General features: G+C 35.1%; 1 protein-coding gene across 1 annotated transcript in view; it reads right to left on the bottom strand.

Moving 5' to 3' along the window:
- Nucleotides 1–9,482: 9,482 nt before the first annotated feature.
- Nucleotides 9,483–16,393, bottom strand: part of ERC2 (ELKS/RAB6-interacting/CAST family member 2) — a gene marked incomplete at its 3' end in the record, with an annotated part of 259,347 nt that continues 252,436 nt past the window's right edge. Inside the window, exon 16 of the mRNA XM_009868648.1 lies at nt 9,483–9,617. Coding sequence (XP_009866950.1) covers nt 9,483–9,617 — 135 coding nt within the window. The remainder of the gene's footprint in view (nt 9,618–16,393) is intronic.

Raw genomic sequence — 16,393 nt, 5'->3', positions numbered from 1 at the left:
TTAAACATGTAACTACTGGCTCTGGACTGTGAAACTGTCCTACTTACAGCAACAATTACATTCACAAATATTAATTTCCCCTTGTTATACAGAAATCTACCTGCTAAGCAGCAACGTTTCTTACAAACCAAGAACTTAGTCTAAAATCAGAATCTTTCAGAACTTAGAGAGACTTTTGTCTGCTACTCAATATCTAGGAGCAAACATAGCTGAGCCCTAATCTCATGAACTCTCCATACACAGCACAATTGACTACAGAAGACTTTTGTGCCTGAACGATTTGAAGAACTGAGTCTATAACTGGAAAGGTGAAAGACTAACAGTGGATTCATTCAAGGCTTTAGTGCACAGAGTTTCAGATCATCTTTATTTTATGCTTCATCTGTATATCCAAAAAGTTGATTAAATCTTAGGAATTGCTTTAGCAATATGGATTTACGTCACAGGTCTATTTTCCAACCTATCCATAACAGAAGGAATTACAAGTAACCATGCATCAGCCACAGAAATGACAATAAACCCCATCTCACTATTTATTCTATTTGTATACAGGTAGGTTAAAATCAAACATAATGAGTGGTAATGGGGGGTAAGCAAAAGGTTGTTTCTGACCACTTGCTTCACAACACCAAGACCAGCATTAACATGAATGAGATGTTTCACCAGATACTCGTGCATTCTAAAGCTTTATCACTAGATGAAGCGGAAACTCAATGCTTCTTACAAGAACTGGTCCGTGAAATCAGATTTGCAATGCAAAACTTTATGGTTCCCTTTGTAGTGAAAGCCTGTGACATGTTATCTCACTTAAGTAACCAGCGTCAGATAGGCAACTTTTGTTATCAAGTTACTGTCTCCCAGAAATGCATTTTTGGCTTTCAGCTGGACTAAATACCTATTTTAGACTATGATGGTGGCAGCTAATTTTTCTAGTAAGAAATATAAGATAAATGTAAACCTCTATATAAGCGTTGTATATTCTAACACACACATTCAGGGGAAGTGAGTGGGAGAGGTTTCTACAGCTAAACATGATCTCAAAAAATTCTTCCATATGTGGAAAAGCCTTCAAAGCTAACATATAAATATAGATATATATATAAATATACACACTGAGCAGTATGTATACATTTATATCACATTCATTAAACCTCAAAACATAAAATAAATTCATTTTTGTAAGCAAAGGAGAGGTATAATTTTTCAATATACAAAATCCATCTCCTGGAGGTATCATAGATGGCTATATCTATTTTTTTTGTTCTTACTCTTGATACAGCTCCAGTGTAGTTGGTCTTTCAGTCAAATTACAAAGGTAGTATAGTTAAAAAACATATGAAAAATCAACCAGCTACAATATAATTACAATTAAGAGTTAGGAATAACAAAAGCATGAACAAATATTACAAACTTCTATTGGCTTTTACTGACAATAAGAAACCTTGTGTAGAGCACAATGTGTGTAACCGTAAACCAGCAGTATACCAGAATAAATAACCAGACTACCCTCAAAAAAGAAATTCAAGCTCAGAGCAGACTCTTCCAAATTTCAAGGCTCTTTCTTTTGTTCCATTACAAGTACAATGTAATCTACAATGAAATTAAGGTTTGAAACCAATCATATCCTCAAAATCTGCTCAAACCTCTGTGGTAGACTGTTTCAGTTTTCTTTTAGGGTAAAAGTAGACAGAAATACTTAAGATAGATGTCAGAAGAAAGAAAAATTCTCTGTATCTACTAAAACAAGGATATGATAACAGTGACTTTTGGGAAATGCTTAGACAGAAATGATATCCTCATTAGAAGAGATGCAGCTGCCACTTGGTAGTATGTTTATAATAAACAGTATAGCTATGACAACTGCGTACAACTGAATCAGAAAACTGACTTTTAATCATGACCATGATACAAACAGGATTTTATTGCATTCCGTTCAACAAGTCTGAACAATTTGCGATATGAATCACAAGTTCTTTGTTCCAGAGGGAGAATATGCGTAGCAAAGATGAAAAATTAGGGGAAATACTTAAAAATGTGAAAACATTTATTTGACTAATTTGCACTGCACTCCTGAGATCTCAAAACACTAATTAATTCAGCACAATACTAGTTATTTACAGTGGATTGCCTAGGTTTGTTTATACTGAATGTACCAACAAGCAAACCTTGCCCTGCCCAAATTCCTAAATTAAATAAATCCATGTGACTCCAAAGAGCTTAGTGCAGGCTCAGCACTGTGCTAATGCAATTGCGTGCTTCCTTGCAGCTTGAGGCACCAGCAGAACAAGTTCATATACATTCAGTGAACAGACAAGAGCAAGCTCACACTTGCCCAAATACAAGGTGTAAACACACAGGAAAAAGAAACACGGAGCATATTAAGCAAAATCTGGGTCAGGGAGAAAGCCAGTAACTCCAACTTACTATATTAAACAGCTATATCATATCACTTCTTTTATATACTAAAATGTCACTTGCTTTGGGTTTTCCCTTTATTTTTGTTTCTTCTTTCTCGAACAACTAAAAGAGTTTTGTGTTGCAGAAATTCCCAAACACAATTACTTCAGTTTTCTCAATACAAAACTTCTGCTCAGATTTAATTTACTACTTAGTCTAAAGAAATTTTAATGATTTTATGCTTTTCAGATAACCGTGACTATCTGAATAAGCTAAAATAATCTGTTTTGGTTTATGGTTGTCCTCATTTCAAGTTGTGTTGTTTGGTTTGTGGGTTTTTTTGAAAGACAAATCCTTTTCATTATTCCTGAGGTCTATTCAGGAGTTTGAGGTTGGCATTTTTCCACTATGGCCACAGAATATAAGGCATTGTGCTAACAGCCAGGGCTGCCAAAACACACAAAGTAGCATGCACTCCTCTTCCCTAAAATTACATATGGATCAATACAGAGATTTGCAGATCAGGATCTAGACACTAAAATTGTTGTCTGACTGTCCCCTGACTCTGACTTCAAAGTCATCCACCTCAAACAAAATCCCATCTGACCTGTTCAGAGTTTTTAATATATCACCTTTCAGCAACTCCAAGGATATTTAGCAGTTCCAGCTTATGAACAAAGACCTGTTACCAAGACCATTCCCAGCTTTACAAATACTTTTTTGAGAGCACACGGTCTTCTTCAAAGAATTTAGTTTTCAGTGGTGTACTCCTACTTTGCAAGTCACTTGTCAAGTTCTGTGTATCATTGCATGTGATCCCATTTTTCAAATGAACGAGTTTATCAGCATAGTAAAAAAATCTTTTTAAAACAATATGTATTTAAAACTAAGATAGATATCACATAGTTCTTTAAAAGCTGGCTTTCTGACTGAAGAGTGGCAGTAAAGGAAGCTTCATGAATCCACACTGCCCCATCACCGTCCTAATAAGCACGACTTTTTCTTTAGATAAGAGAATAATTCAGGTATCTTGAAATTTTAGGTCTCTGCTGAGATTTCAGAGTAATGGAAAACTTGGCGGTGAGTTTGTGAGAAATTATTTATAAATGTCACCACCTTGCTGAAGGCCCATCAAAAATGTTTTAAATGGGAACAAAAACTCTGTGTAGCAAGGCTGGCTTAAAAGATGTAAAAGGACATGCTACAGGCTTACAACACCATGTGACATTCCACCCTGAATTACAGCTTCTAAGAATAGGGTCAATTTTTTGGAAAGCAGACAGATCCTACAGCCTCATGGTACACCTTTTGATATTTATATTTTTCAAAAAATCTGATTCTTTTTTATGAGAATATCATCTCTCATCATAAAACAAAATTAAAATATATTTGTAGCCTTGGCAGCCATGGAGTAAAGCATTCAACTTTGATTCAGCTAGAGCTTGGGAATTCAGAAAAACTCTTATGAGGTGAGAAACACCTTACACTTTTGGTCTTAAAAAATCTCCAATACTGTGGCAAGTAAGAACATTTGATAGTTCTTTTTGACAGTTCTTATAATCATCAGGATTGACTATAAAGTCCTGAAGTATGAGCACTCTTTGGATGTTACACCCTCAGTATTCCACTGTGTGGATGCAGAATGAAGTTCTTCCATATGCCCTCTCAAATAACTTCCTATTAAGAATACCATCAAACTTAATTATATCCTAAACACACACATGTCACAGATTACCTACGTATCTTCTTTTAGGTCCCTTTTTTATGTGGAGGTGCAGCTTTTAATTCAAGTAATCAAATACAGTTTTTACTATATAGTCCATAAGCAGCAACATGAACTTAGGACCTTTCAACAACATAGCAAAGATCTCATGAAAGTCCTTGGTGACAGCAAAAGAATGTTCTTATGCAGAGACCATCCTCTGTCATATGTGCCAACAAGTTAAGGACAGGAAGGAATGTAAAATGCCCACAGAAACAAATAGTAAATTAATATGAGTAACTACAGTCAGAAACTCAGAGCAGGCTACAAATATGGAGAGACAGAAAGTCTTCTGAGATCAGAAAACCAAAGGGAATAAGATGTCTCAATTTGACCAGAATTGTGGTTAGTGAGACAGAAATCCCTGTTGGTTAGTAACTTAAAAGCAAGAAAAAAATGACAAAAAGAACTGCAGAAGCGGTACAGTGAGGCAGCTGTGGCAGGGAATACAACTGTGCTGATTCCTATAGACTTAACAGTAACAGCGATTTGCTTCAAGAGTATACAGTCACTTGTTTTACACAAATAGACATTTTCTTCAAAATGTTTTCAATATTAGAAAGAAAACTGAAAGATTATGTGGGCAACTGAGGCCAAGAGGAAAAGTTTTTAAGAAAAAACAGTAAGTATGTGGAGATGAGCACTAAAAGAGGCAGGGGGAGTAGGCTTTGGGATGAAGTCCGCACCATGGGGCAGGATAGCTTCTAAATCTGGAAGTTCAAATTTATTTAGCCATGCTTTTTTTGTGTTCCACATAGATCTTGGATGCAACGATCCAGATTACATTAATGTAATGCGCTCTACAAGGGGCTACATATTACAACTCCTTGGAAACTGAAGCTAGTACAGAATGCTTATTAAGCTCATTTTCATGCTAGGAGTATTACAACGCACTCCAGGATACACACTGACTGCCAAAATGTTTCCAGGTGGAATTTAAGAAAGATTGCCAACTCTCCAGCCAAAACTGAAGAGAATAAATTTAAGTTTTTAGTGTAAAGCTGAAAAATTATCTTTTTTTTTTTCCAAGTTTTTTTTATGACTAGTAAAAATGGTTAATATTGCAATGTTATTGATATGGCAGCACTCAATCCCTAGAAATTCATTTATATCGAATAAAAATCAGATGCATGAACAGTACTACGGAAAACATCATGGGCTCACAGTAACATGTATGGGCAGAGGAGACTTAGAGTCTTCCTGTTGTTTGTGAAGTTTTCCTTACACCTCCCTCAGAGTTTAGGCGCAGACATACAAGAGTAAAAAAAAGGTTGCTAACTTGCATCTCTTCTTAAAGAGAAGAGTTTAAAAAAGGGAAAATAAAGGCAAAAAGTGATGGGAAACATGACTTTGCTCCCTAGCAGCAGCAAAAAGACTTGAATGGCACATGGCAATCCAATAGCTGTAAAAAAGAATGCTGTACAGAATGGCAAATAATACAACAAAGACTAAACAAACTCAGTTCTTTAAGCCTTCTTCATAGGTCATGTTCTATAAAACTCTTATCATTCTTTTTGCTCTCCTTTTCTCCCTTTCTAATTTGTCTATTGTAAATCATGGTGATCAAAACTGTGTACAGCTTTTATGATGAGGTGTCACCAATGCTTGAAAGAACAGAATCATTGCTTCCTGCTTCTTTTCCAGTGTTACATCCATGCCAGAATTAGATTCACCTTCATCACAATGGTATTCCATTGTGCAATCCAAATTTCTTTTTCTATGCTATTGCCTCATCACTACATGTGATTTCTCCTTTGTAAATAGATGTGTCTTTACCGAAAGATTACTTTTTCTAGACTTGCCCTTCAATTTGATGAGACTGGAGCAGTTATAAAGCAGTTCAAATACTCCTACTATGCCTGCCGTTTTGTGCAGCTTAGTTCATTACCAGCAATATTCATGGGTTTTTTCTATTTCATCACTGAAATAATTTCTAAAAAATACTCCACAGAAGAAGATAAAGGGCCGACCTCTTTGGAACACCGCTGTAACTCTCTCTCTTGTCTGACAATGAGTGTCAGAAAAATTGTCTGCAGCATGTTATTTGTATCAGTTGCACACACGTCTAATGGTGATGTCATAATTAATTACATTAAAACAGTATTATTTATAGTTACAACTTTTATTATTATAATGCTTCTTACATTACATGTTAATTACATGAAAAACTGGTGGGGCAGTGTTAAAGGTCTTACGAATTCAAAGTATGTCACAGCTATCACTTTCTTCTTTAGCCACAAAGCCAGTTATCCTATGAAAGGAAATTAGATTCACTTGACATAATGTGTCCTTGACAAATACAGAAAGACTAAATATAGGAGGGGTACGCTATGTAACAGCCATCTAGACCTGAATTCTCTCTTTTAGAGAGTGGTCCCAAACTGTCACCTAAGAAAGAGCACAAGCATAAAATGAGTACACAGTGATAAACAATCTCATACCTTCAAGAATGTATTGTTAAAATAACTTCTCTGGTGTAGGACAGAAACCAGCAGTTGATGGCCAGGAAAAGAGGATATGGGTGAAGCAAGTATAAAGGGATCTGATATATACTGAGATGGACAGATAACGTCATACAGTTAGATACAGACATCAAGCTACTGAAATGAACAGTAAAAAAACTACCGGCTTTCTATTTATTCGCTGATTAATAATTTAACACATAACTTTCCAGAGTCTAAAATTCATAAATCCCATTATTTTCTATTTGTAAAGACTGCATTCCTCAAGCCTCCAAGGATCTCCTATATTCCACAAGAGCTGTTGAATATCTTCATAAAGAGTTCAGAGTAAAACTGAGAATACTATTATGAGTAAATACTAGTAAAAGAGCTAGTGTTTTATGTGCTCTATTTTTAATCATGTACCTATCTTCATCATTCATTTAATTTCTTAAGTTCTTGAAGATGCTTTGATATAGACTTTCATTATGACACTTAGCCATTCTCTTCCCTGACTAGCCTGTTATTGTGCCTTGAAAAGCATGATCTTCAGTACATTTTACATCGACTTGTCCCTCAAATTTTCTTTACAGGTTCAGGTTTCTTGAATTAGTTGAAACTAGTGTTTGGTTTTCAGTAACACAGACGCTGTTACCTGTTTTTTCAGATCTCTTGCCTTCATTCTGTTTTTCTCATTCTTTACCTTGCACAAGGCCAATGTTTTTTTTTTATTTCATGGTCATTTTCAGATAATTTTCTCTTCTTTTATAAACTCAGCCAACTTACCTCTGTTAATCAGAAACATGACTAAAACCAAGACAGCAAGTCCTTAATACACTTCTCCATTTTCTGAAAGAAAAGGTTGTTCTTAATATATTCCAAAAACTTGAAGGTTTCTGTGTTCTGTCACTCAGGGGTTTTTTGTTGGTTTGAGGTTTTTTTAGTTTGTACCCAAGAAACAAAGTTTTCTCATACTCACCATTTCCTGTCTTTAGTACAACTTTATTTGCCACACTAAAAAAGCATCATCTGACTCTTTGCCTCCTACTCCCTATTAAGCAGTCTATCAGCATCCCTGTTGTAACTTCACCAATGTTTTTCCCTTTTATTTCTACCTACACATTATAAACTACTTCAGCATCAAACAATGATTCTTCATATAAAACCAATTCTTTATTTTTCCCCAGGATTCTCTACCTGAAAAAGAGGTACTTGCTTCTATTGACAGTTTCTTCTATTCTAGATAAACACATAAATGAATAACTTTCCTCCTTTTCCTACTATGACTGAGTTCCTCCTAAAACCCCTACAGTTTTCAGCTCACACTCACTGCAGTAGGCTAGAGCTTCTTTCTCATTTGTATTTCTTGTGGTTTAGCATTTCATACACACACTATTTTTTACCATAACAAAATTTTAACACTATCAGAACCAGACACCTCAGAAAACATTTATGAAAACATAATTAGCAGAAGCGTATTTTAAGGATAAGATAAAGTCGTTACTAGAATTTTAAATATTATTTTGGTGTGTATATATACACAATTATAATGTTTATTTTATATAATTACATATGAATTAAAGAATTTGGCTTTCAGTATTATAACTTTATAATGATAACTAGCTATAACAAATAACCATAACATTACCACTAATAGCAATACTGTAGCATTACTTTCAATAGTATAACTACAAAACTAAAGCAGATACTTTATTCTTGGTGGATCTGGTCTTTAAACTTTCCAGAAATAAAAGGTGCAGCATTTTCTGTTTCAAACACATCAAAACAATAAACTTTTTGATCAAGGTGTCTGCTTAATCCAGTTGTCTATGAACCAGAAGTACTGAGCTTGCATACTGGACACTTAGCAAATGTCTCCCTATTAACAGCAAAATTATCTGAAAAAAACACATTAAAGTATTCCAGAAAACAGTGTCGGATTGATGACAAACCACAGAATACCACAGCCTCCTCATTCCAAACATACACAGTGGAAATACTAATTTGAAACTATGTGACAGTAAACTTGCTTTAATCATTTTGTATTTTAATTTTCTCAACTTTTATAGTCTTAATATTTTAAAATATTAACAATGAAAGCAAATTAGTTAAATATTTTAAATATTTATGTTTGGGAAATTGTCTTTATTTGTAAACAAATACTGTAACTTAAAAAAGTAAAACAACGTTGGGCTTATGGATATTTTTTCACCCTGGGTGGGGAGAAAAAGTTCAGTACTAGCATGTTCAATAAACGTAGTTTCAAAGACCATGTTATCAGGACAGTTATTTACCCTTTCTGAAATACAGGACTCCAGGAAGAGTAATATTCTAAAGAGAATAATACCAAATTACTAAGCACTTTAAAACATCTCTGGAATTTGGTTTATCTTGCCTAGTCAAAATGTCCCACTATTGATTTTAAGGTATATTTATTATGTGCAAGCTCCAACAGAAAGATACTTTCAAATAGTGTAAAACCATTGGTTTACGAGTTGCCAAAAGGAACTGCTGCACAGGTTTTCAATACTAATGATTAATCCATTTACTTTAAATAAAAAATTATTCCAAAGTGCATTTTTCTGGAATTACTAATAATCACTGGTAATCACTAAGTAGGAGATTTTTCACTGATTTTCTACTTAAAAAGTTGAGTTACGTAATGCTGAAAATAACTGCAAAACTTTGAAAGAAAGATATGGAAAAAAGAACAGGACACCACACAAAAAGCCACAATGTTTAAATTGTTTCAGGGATATAAATAAATACTAGAGCTATTAGTTTCAGTTCAAAGAACACATCACATTTGGAACATTTATTTTATCTTGAAATATCAAACCAGTAAAATTATAAAACTGAAGGTGAAAAAAGAGGTGACTAACCTGATCTGGAGAGGGTCTGTGGTTGGAGTGTTGTGGTCTCGCAGGGGATCGATGATGGTGGTGGTGGTGATGGTGGTGATAGTGGTGATGGTCATCATCATAGTTATCTGCCATCAGTTTCATTCTGTTTTGTGTCTGTTTAAGATGTAAAGTGAGGCAATTCCATTACATGCTGGAATACATTACTTTAACTGTGTTTTAGGAAGTTCGTTAGTTCTTTCTTAGCTTCTTTTTTTTTTGATTGCATTTTTTTTTCTGTAAGGATCTAACAATAGAAATAGAAATTGAGAGTGCTGGCTCACAAAGAAAAGGAAACAGAAATAGAAAAAGATAACTAAGTATGTGGACACATCTTCTGTCTCAGTTTTCACATGGGTAGAAATGTACCAAGAACTCAGAAAGGGATACGATCAAGGATGTTGTGTTTGAAAGGTGTCAAGAAAGACATCTACATTTCTAAATTTACGATTTTCTAACAATTTCCTATTTTTTTCCAGTCTCTTACTGTCTTGTCAATTAACTTGTAAATTCTCACTCAAAAGAATATTAAAAGCATACTCCAAATATTTAGTAAGCTAGTGAGGCATGTCAACAACAGTCATGAATAGTTATGCTAAAAACACTATCTTGGCTTTATTATTTTAATTGTACCAGGATCACCTTGCTAAACAGTAAGTTAAAAGTATCTGAAAACTGACACGGACCCAGGCACTTAGAGAAATAAGTGATTATGGAACTTGACATGTTACTGAATGAAAATAAGACTTTGATACAGATCTTGAAAAAAAGATTGACACTTCAGCTACTGCTATGTACAAGCAATAAAATCTATGTCACCATGAGATAACACAATACATCGCTGCTCTATATCACTATTACAATTATTCCGTATCACAAAATACATACACTGGAATAATTCAAACCTTGCTCATAATACAAAAAATATCTTACTACCAATTGGTCAATATCAGTACATACAATATTTATTTTTTGTCAGTAGGTCTGAAGGCTCTCTCAAGCAAACTTGTTTACCTGCAATGAAGTTGTCCTTATTTTTGCACTAACAAAATCTAGAAGAAAATTACGTCAACTCTCAAATCCCTCTTCCAAAATTAGAAGAGTCACAGACACATACAACTTACTTCATGCAGATGACTGAAGGAAAGATAGTAGTCTTAACACACTTAATATCATCTTCCAGAATCCCACCTGAACCTTATAGGAGAAAAGTTGTTCTTGAAGAAGCATTATCTGCTTTGTGCCAAATCTCTATGGGGACATCATTGGAGTTGGTCAAACAAAAACAAGTCTGCTCTGCACACAGACATTTTTGGTGAGATTAAGAGACCGCAATCAATTGCAAAAAGCCACAGTTTAGTTCTAGTCATGCTCCAAGGTAGCAGGACTCATGGTAAACCCCAGTGAGGATGCTGGATAAACACATTACACCAGGACTTTGTCTAGACTAGTGAGTTCTAAAGGACCAACTTAAACATGTGAATTTAAACACAACTGATTTATTCAGGTATGTCCCTATATTAACAAGTCTAAGTGGCTTCCAACTCAAATCGCCCATGAGATAGCTAGAGTCCCATAGCTAGTATGTGGTAGACTTATTTCCAAGACTACTGTTAGCTGATTTTCCTATAAGAAAAATACTACATCAAAATTTCCATTAGGAAAATTTCACTAGTAAGTATATTTTAATAGAAAACGTAAAAAATCAGAGTAGTATTAAACTCACAATTTTAATCTTTCTTGCTGAAGTAGAAAAGAGACTTGGATAAAACCCCAAACTAAATATTTACATCACACAGTATCTGAAGTATAACAAAATCCAATGCAAGGAAAATTATGAACCATAGGGATCACAGGAAATACTGATGTGTCTTTTCAGCAACTTTTTTTTTTTTTTGAAATGTCACAATGCCTCTAAAGCACTTCAACATCGTGTGCATTAGAAGGATCATAGAAAGTCATTTTACAGGAGTGGACCTGTATTCTGTTCAAGTAAAAAACCCAACAAAACAACCAGACCAATTCAAAACTTTAAGGCACCCACAACAAGACAGAGGAAGAACCACAGACTGGACGTGCACAAGCTTCATCCATTGTCAGACTCCTTCTGACCATCGCTACAGCACTAAATAGCATGTTCTCTTCTCAGTGTATCACAGAATAAATAGCCTCCACAGGTGAAGTGGACAGGAATTGAAGTGACACTATATGGTATCATTTCGCATTTTTAATACTATTTTCTGCACAGCTGAAGGCATTTTACTTTCTCTGTTCCAGACAAGAAGATGGAAGTATAGGGCCCTATGAATTTCAGCTACGAATTTCTATCAATTTTGCCAAAAGATCAACACAATCTGAATCATCTTAGTTGGTCTGTTTGCCTTTAGATTCAAGAAGTAAGGTTTTCAGAACAAGAGTGGAAAAGATGGAGAATTAACAGAAAAATAATAACCCACTTACTATAAACACTATAATATCCTGCCTCTTTGGGGAAGCTCCTAACATTTTATTAGTTTATTTTCTTATCAATGAACAGCCTTAAATTTCCTACCTTTCAACTGTATTCCATAAAAGAATGCAAAAGTTAAACAAGATGATATATGCAATCCTAAAAGTGTCGCCTGTAATGAGGTGTTGGGGATTAGAAGTGTCAGGGGATAAGAACTGTAAATGAATGATGTCATCTTTCTAATTTGGTGCTGAAATATAAATAAACCACTTCTAATGTTTCTTCCTTTTGGATGCCAGATTGCAGTAAAATGTGCACAAAGAAACATTAATGCTGTAGTAGCATTCCTTTAGTGTGCCTGTTCTGGAAGCAAAACATAAGAAATGAGAATTTCCCACTCAGGTAATCATCAAATCTTCTGAACTTTTTCACAACTTGTGATTGCCTTTTTAATTTTTTAAAATAACGCTAAGTATTTCGCAAAATATTATCTTTAAAGCTTTTTGGTTTTATTTGTTAGCTCTTCACAACAGTAACTGATTGCAAACTTTTTAAAGTGGGACTTTTAGGAGGATGAACAGGAGGATTTCGGAAGGAGGAACAAAAATAAAGCCATCCAGAGGAACAATACAATCCTTTAGAGGTCCTTCTAAACAAAAATCTGTGATATTACTTCTGTTTGCTTCCCTTGCTAACTCTTCTAATCTCCAATATTTGAAATGCCAGGTGCATTTTTATTTCAGGAAGAAATTAATCAACCACATTCAAAGTAGTTCAGGATCGCAGGGCTTTACACCCCTAAACCTACATTCAAGCACATATACAAACACACAGAAAAGCATATATACATTTTAGGACACTGGTTTATCACAGTAAATACTCATGGACTTCTTTTGAAAGCACAAGAGATTGCCTAATTGTCTTTGTCTATACTGCTGGGCACTGTCCTCAGGAGCCTTAGAGCCCTGAGGCCCCAGAGGAAGTCAGGATAAAAGAGGAGTTTATCTTGGTTGATGAGGACTGAGTTGGGGATCAGTTAGGCAACCTGGACATCCATAAATCCATGGGCCCTGATGGGATGCACCCGCAGGTGCTCAGGAAGCTGGTGGAAGTCATTGCTAGGCCACTCTCCATCATCTTTGGGAAGTCTTAGGCAACAGGAGAGGTGCCTGAGGAATGGAGGAAAGCAAATGTCACTCCAGTCTTCAAAAAGAAGCAAGAAGGAGGACCCGGGTAACTATAGACCGGTCAGCCTCACCTCCATCCCTGGAAAGGTGATGGAACAACTTATCCTTGGTGCTGTCTCTAGGCATATCAAGGATAAGACAGGCATTAGGAGCAGTCAGCTAGGCTTTGCCAAAGGGAACTCATGTTTGACCAACCTGATAGCCTTTTATGAGGACATAGCCAGGTGGATGGATGACAGCAGTGCAGTGGATGTGGTTTATCTTGATTTCAGTAAAGCACCTGACACTGTCTCCTACAGCATCCTCGTAGCTAAACTCAGGAAGTGTGGCGTGGATGATCGGGTAGTGAGGTGGATTGTGAACTGGTTGAAGGGAAGAAGTCAGAGAGTTGTGGTCAGTGGGACAGAGCCTAGCTGGAGGTCTGTATCTAGAGGAGTTCCTCAGGGGTCGGTACTGGGAGTAGTGCTATTTAATATATTCATCAACTACCTGGATGAGGGAGCAGAGTGCACTGTCAGTACCAATTAACCGCATCTCCTATAGACCATGTATAGCCTTACTAGTTTTAGCCTAACAGTTTCCTGAGATTTTTTTGCTTTAAATTTATGGACTACATTCAATAAATACTGCATCCATTTTGAAATAAAGGAATGATAGAGGGATTAAAAGCAGCTTAAATCGAGGTGCACAGGTATATTAACCCTTAGGGCTTGAAACAGTTGTCTTTGATCATTCAATATCACTATTTGCTAAGCTGTCACAAGGTCATGAATGGTATGTGTAACTAAATTTTTAAACCACTAACCAAAGAATTTATGATCTAGCACTGTAAGAAAACTGACAGATATTTCTTGTTCTTCTAAAATTCTGTTGAGTAAGGATCTGCTGAAGTGAAATGAAAGTTTTTGATTGACTGGTAACAGACTAAATAGCTTAACAGCAATCTGTAACTGTAAAACTATAATATTAAAACTGTCTTTAAAAAAAATATTTTAGCAAGGTGGCAATAGGGAACTATGCTTTGATCTGTCACCTGGATCAAGTTAACAACAAAACTCTCATGAATAAGGTTCAAATGAGGAAAAATAGTATGATTTGTTGCTCTGGGATATAGGTGTAATACCATTCAATAGCTATTAATTTCCTTTTAATTTTCTGCTCAATCTCTCTTCAGTAAATGGAATTCGAAACATTTCTATTATATTCACTTTCAACAGGGTAGGATTTTCCCCCCATACAATAAGCAAGAGAGGTAGATAACAGGTCTACAAGCTATCCTGTAGATATCTTGTGTTCTAATTACCAGTGTTTCATTTAAAACACAGAGACACACATTCTAGCTTTGATTCTGCAGTATCCCCTTGTCTTCAATGACACAGAACCTCTGTTTCTTGAAATTTCACTCCCTCAAAGTAAGCATGCTAATATTTCTACAATTTGACATCTTCATGTGACAGACATTTAGTTCCAGTCTTCCGGCTTCCTACCAATAAATTAGTTAATTTTAGCCTTTATTTATCCTAAAACAATAATTTTAGAAAACACAAATAAACTTTTTTAAACTTTGAAAGTCAGAAGGTAAAAAAATATATGCTTAAGACTATATAGTTCACCAAGTGTATCCCGAAGTTGCACAAACTTAGTGGCATTAACCTGGATGTAATGAAATCATGTGCAACTGTAATCAGTTTTCCAGTATGAATCTAGTGCTTCAGGCCTGAATTAGCTGAGGGCTAACAGAATGTTTGGTTAAGCCAGCTCTATATTTCGTTTTCATGTCAGAACAATATTTTAAATCATTCTTTGAATCATCTGAACATGAAGAATTTCTTAGAATTTCTACTGCTGCAAAACCAAAAGTTGCTAACTGCCATAGAACACAATTTATAGCCAAGTTATTATCTGGTAAGTTACAGATAATTAAATATTGGCCTCAAACATGTGGCACACTTTTGATAACTTCTAAGACCAAAGAAACTACACTGAAAATTAAAATTAAATGCCATGTAAAACCCATACTTCTAGAACTTGATCAAGGTCACTACCATATTTTTTTTAGCAAGTTTCCATTTATTTCACTTCTGTTATCTGATCATCATGAAGTATTTTTCTGAGACGAAAACTAAAAAATTCAAGTTCCAACCTTGGAGCCTCTAAAAAACATGTTCGACATCTCTGTCGTCTAGTTTCACCTACTTTGAGCATCTCAAGCTTACTGGATTTACATGCATCCTATAAAAGAGATTTGATAAAAAGTCAAATAGCTTAATCTGCCATCCAGAAAAGACATTTAAGAGATACTGAATTGCAAAGCTTCAGTTGAAACTTCTTTTGCTTAAACTTCTTGATAAATTTAGAGATTTTTGAGCACTGGTCCACTAATTATCTAGCTGAAGCATAACTGATAATTCCAACGGTATTATTGTTAAAAAGCCTAACCTTGAAACCGCTCTCATTTCTTTTAATGGTAGCACACTTCCTGTATCGTGATTAAAGGAGACAAATTGCTAAAATATAATCATCAGCCATAGTTTTGACAGAACAACTTGTGTCATTTTTCCACGAGCTGAAGGATCTGTTAAGTGACGGTTGCTTTGAAGGATCTTTTACCCATACTACAGCATACTTTCAAAGTTTTCTGGAGCTTGTATAACTTTAGGCTAATTATTCAGGCCACTTCTAACAGAATAATAATACTAGCAACATAATGCTAAAAGTATTTCCAAAATAAATTATAATCTTGTCTTCAGTCATTAAAAATATATGATAATACTCAGTTCAGGCTTTTTTTGTTGCTTATGCAGTGAGTTTTTAGGCATCAAGAAAATTCCAACGGAATAAAACCTTAAGTTATGAAGACTACAAGCACTCACTAGTAACCAAAAGATAACAAAAACATTACAGTATGGTAATTAAATAGGAACATCAGATGCTAAATAACTATCATAATCATAACTGTATGGGTGTTGGAATGCGTCACTATAGGGTAGAGTTATGTTTTACTGAGTGCTTTAATTATGTGTTTTCTAAGATCCCTGTAATCTACTCTGATATTCTTATTTTAACATGCCTTTTGCTGCTCTGTTGCTCACCTCCAGTGAAGAATACAATTATTTCTCCTGTTAAAATTCCAAATGGGCTAATAAGCATGTTTTTCTTTTCCTGTTATAGTGTATGACTTGTCTTGGAAAGTGTGAGAGACAGGATACATGCAGGCTACAAGTGTGCATGATAGCTTACTGGAGAAAACTTTGGCT

Source organism: Apaloderma vittatum, unplaced genomic scaffold (genome assembly GCF_000703405.1).
Source record: "Apaloderma vittatum isolate BGI_N311 unplaced genomic scaffold, ASM70340v1 scaffold3844, whole genome shotgun sequence".
In the NCBI taxonomy this organism is placed as follows: domain Eukaryota; kingdom Metazoa; phylum Chordata; class Aves; order Trogoniformes; family Trogonidae; genus Apaloderma; species Apaloderma vittatum.
This window is presented reverse-complemented; position numbering and strand designations above follow the sequence as displayed.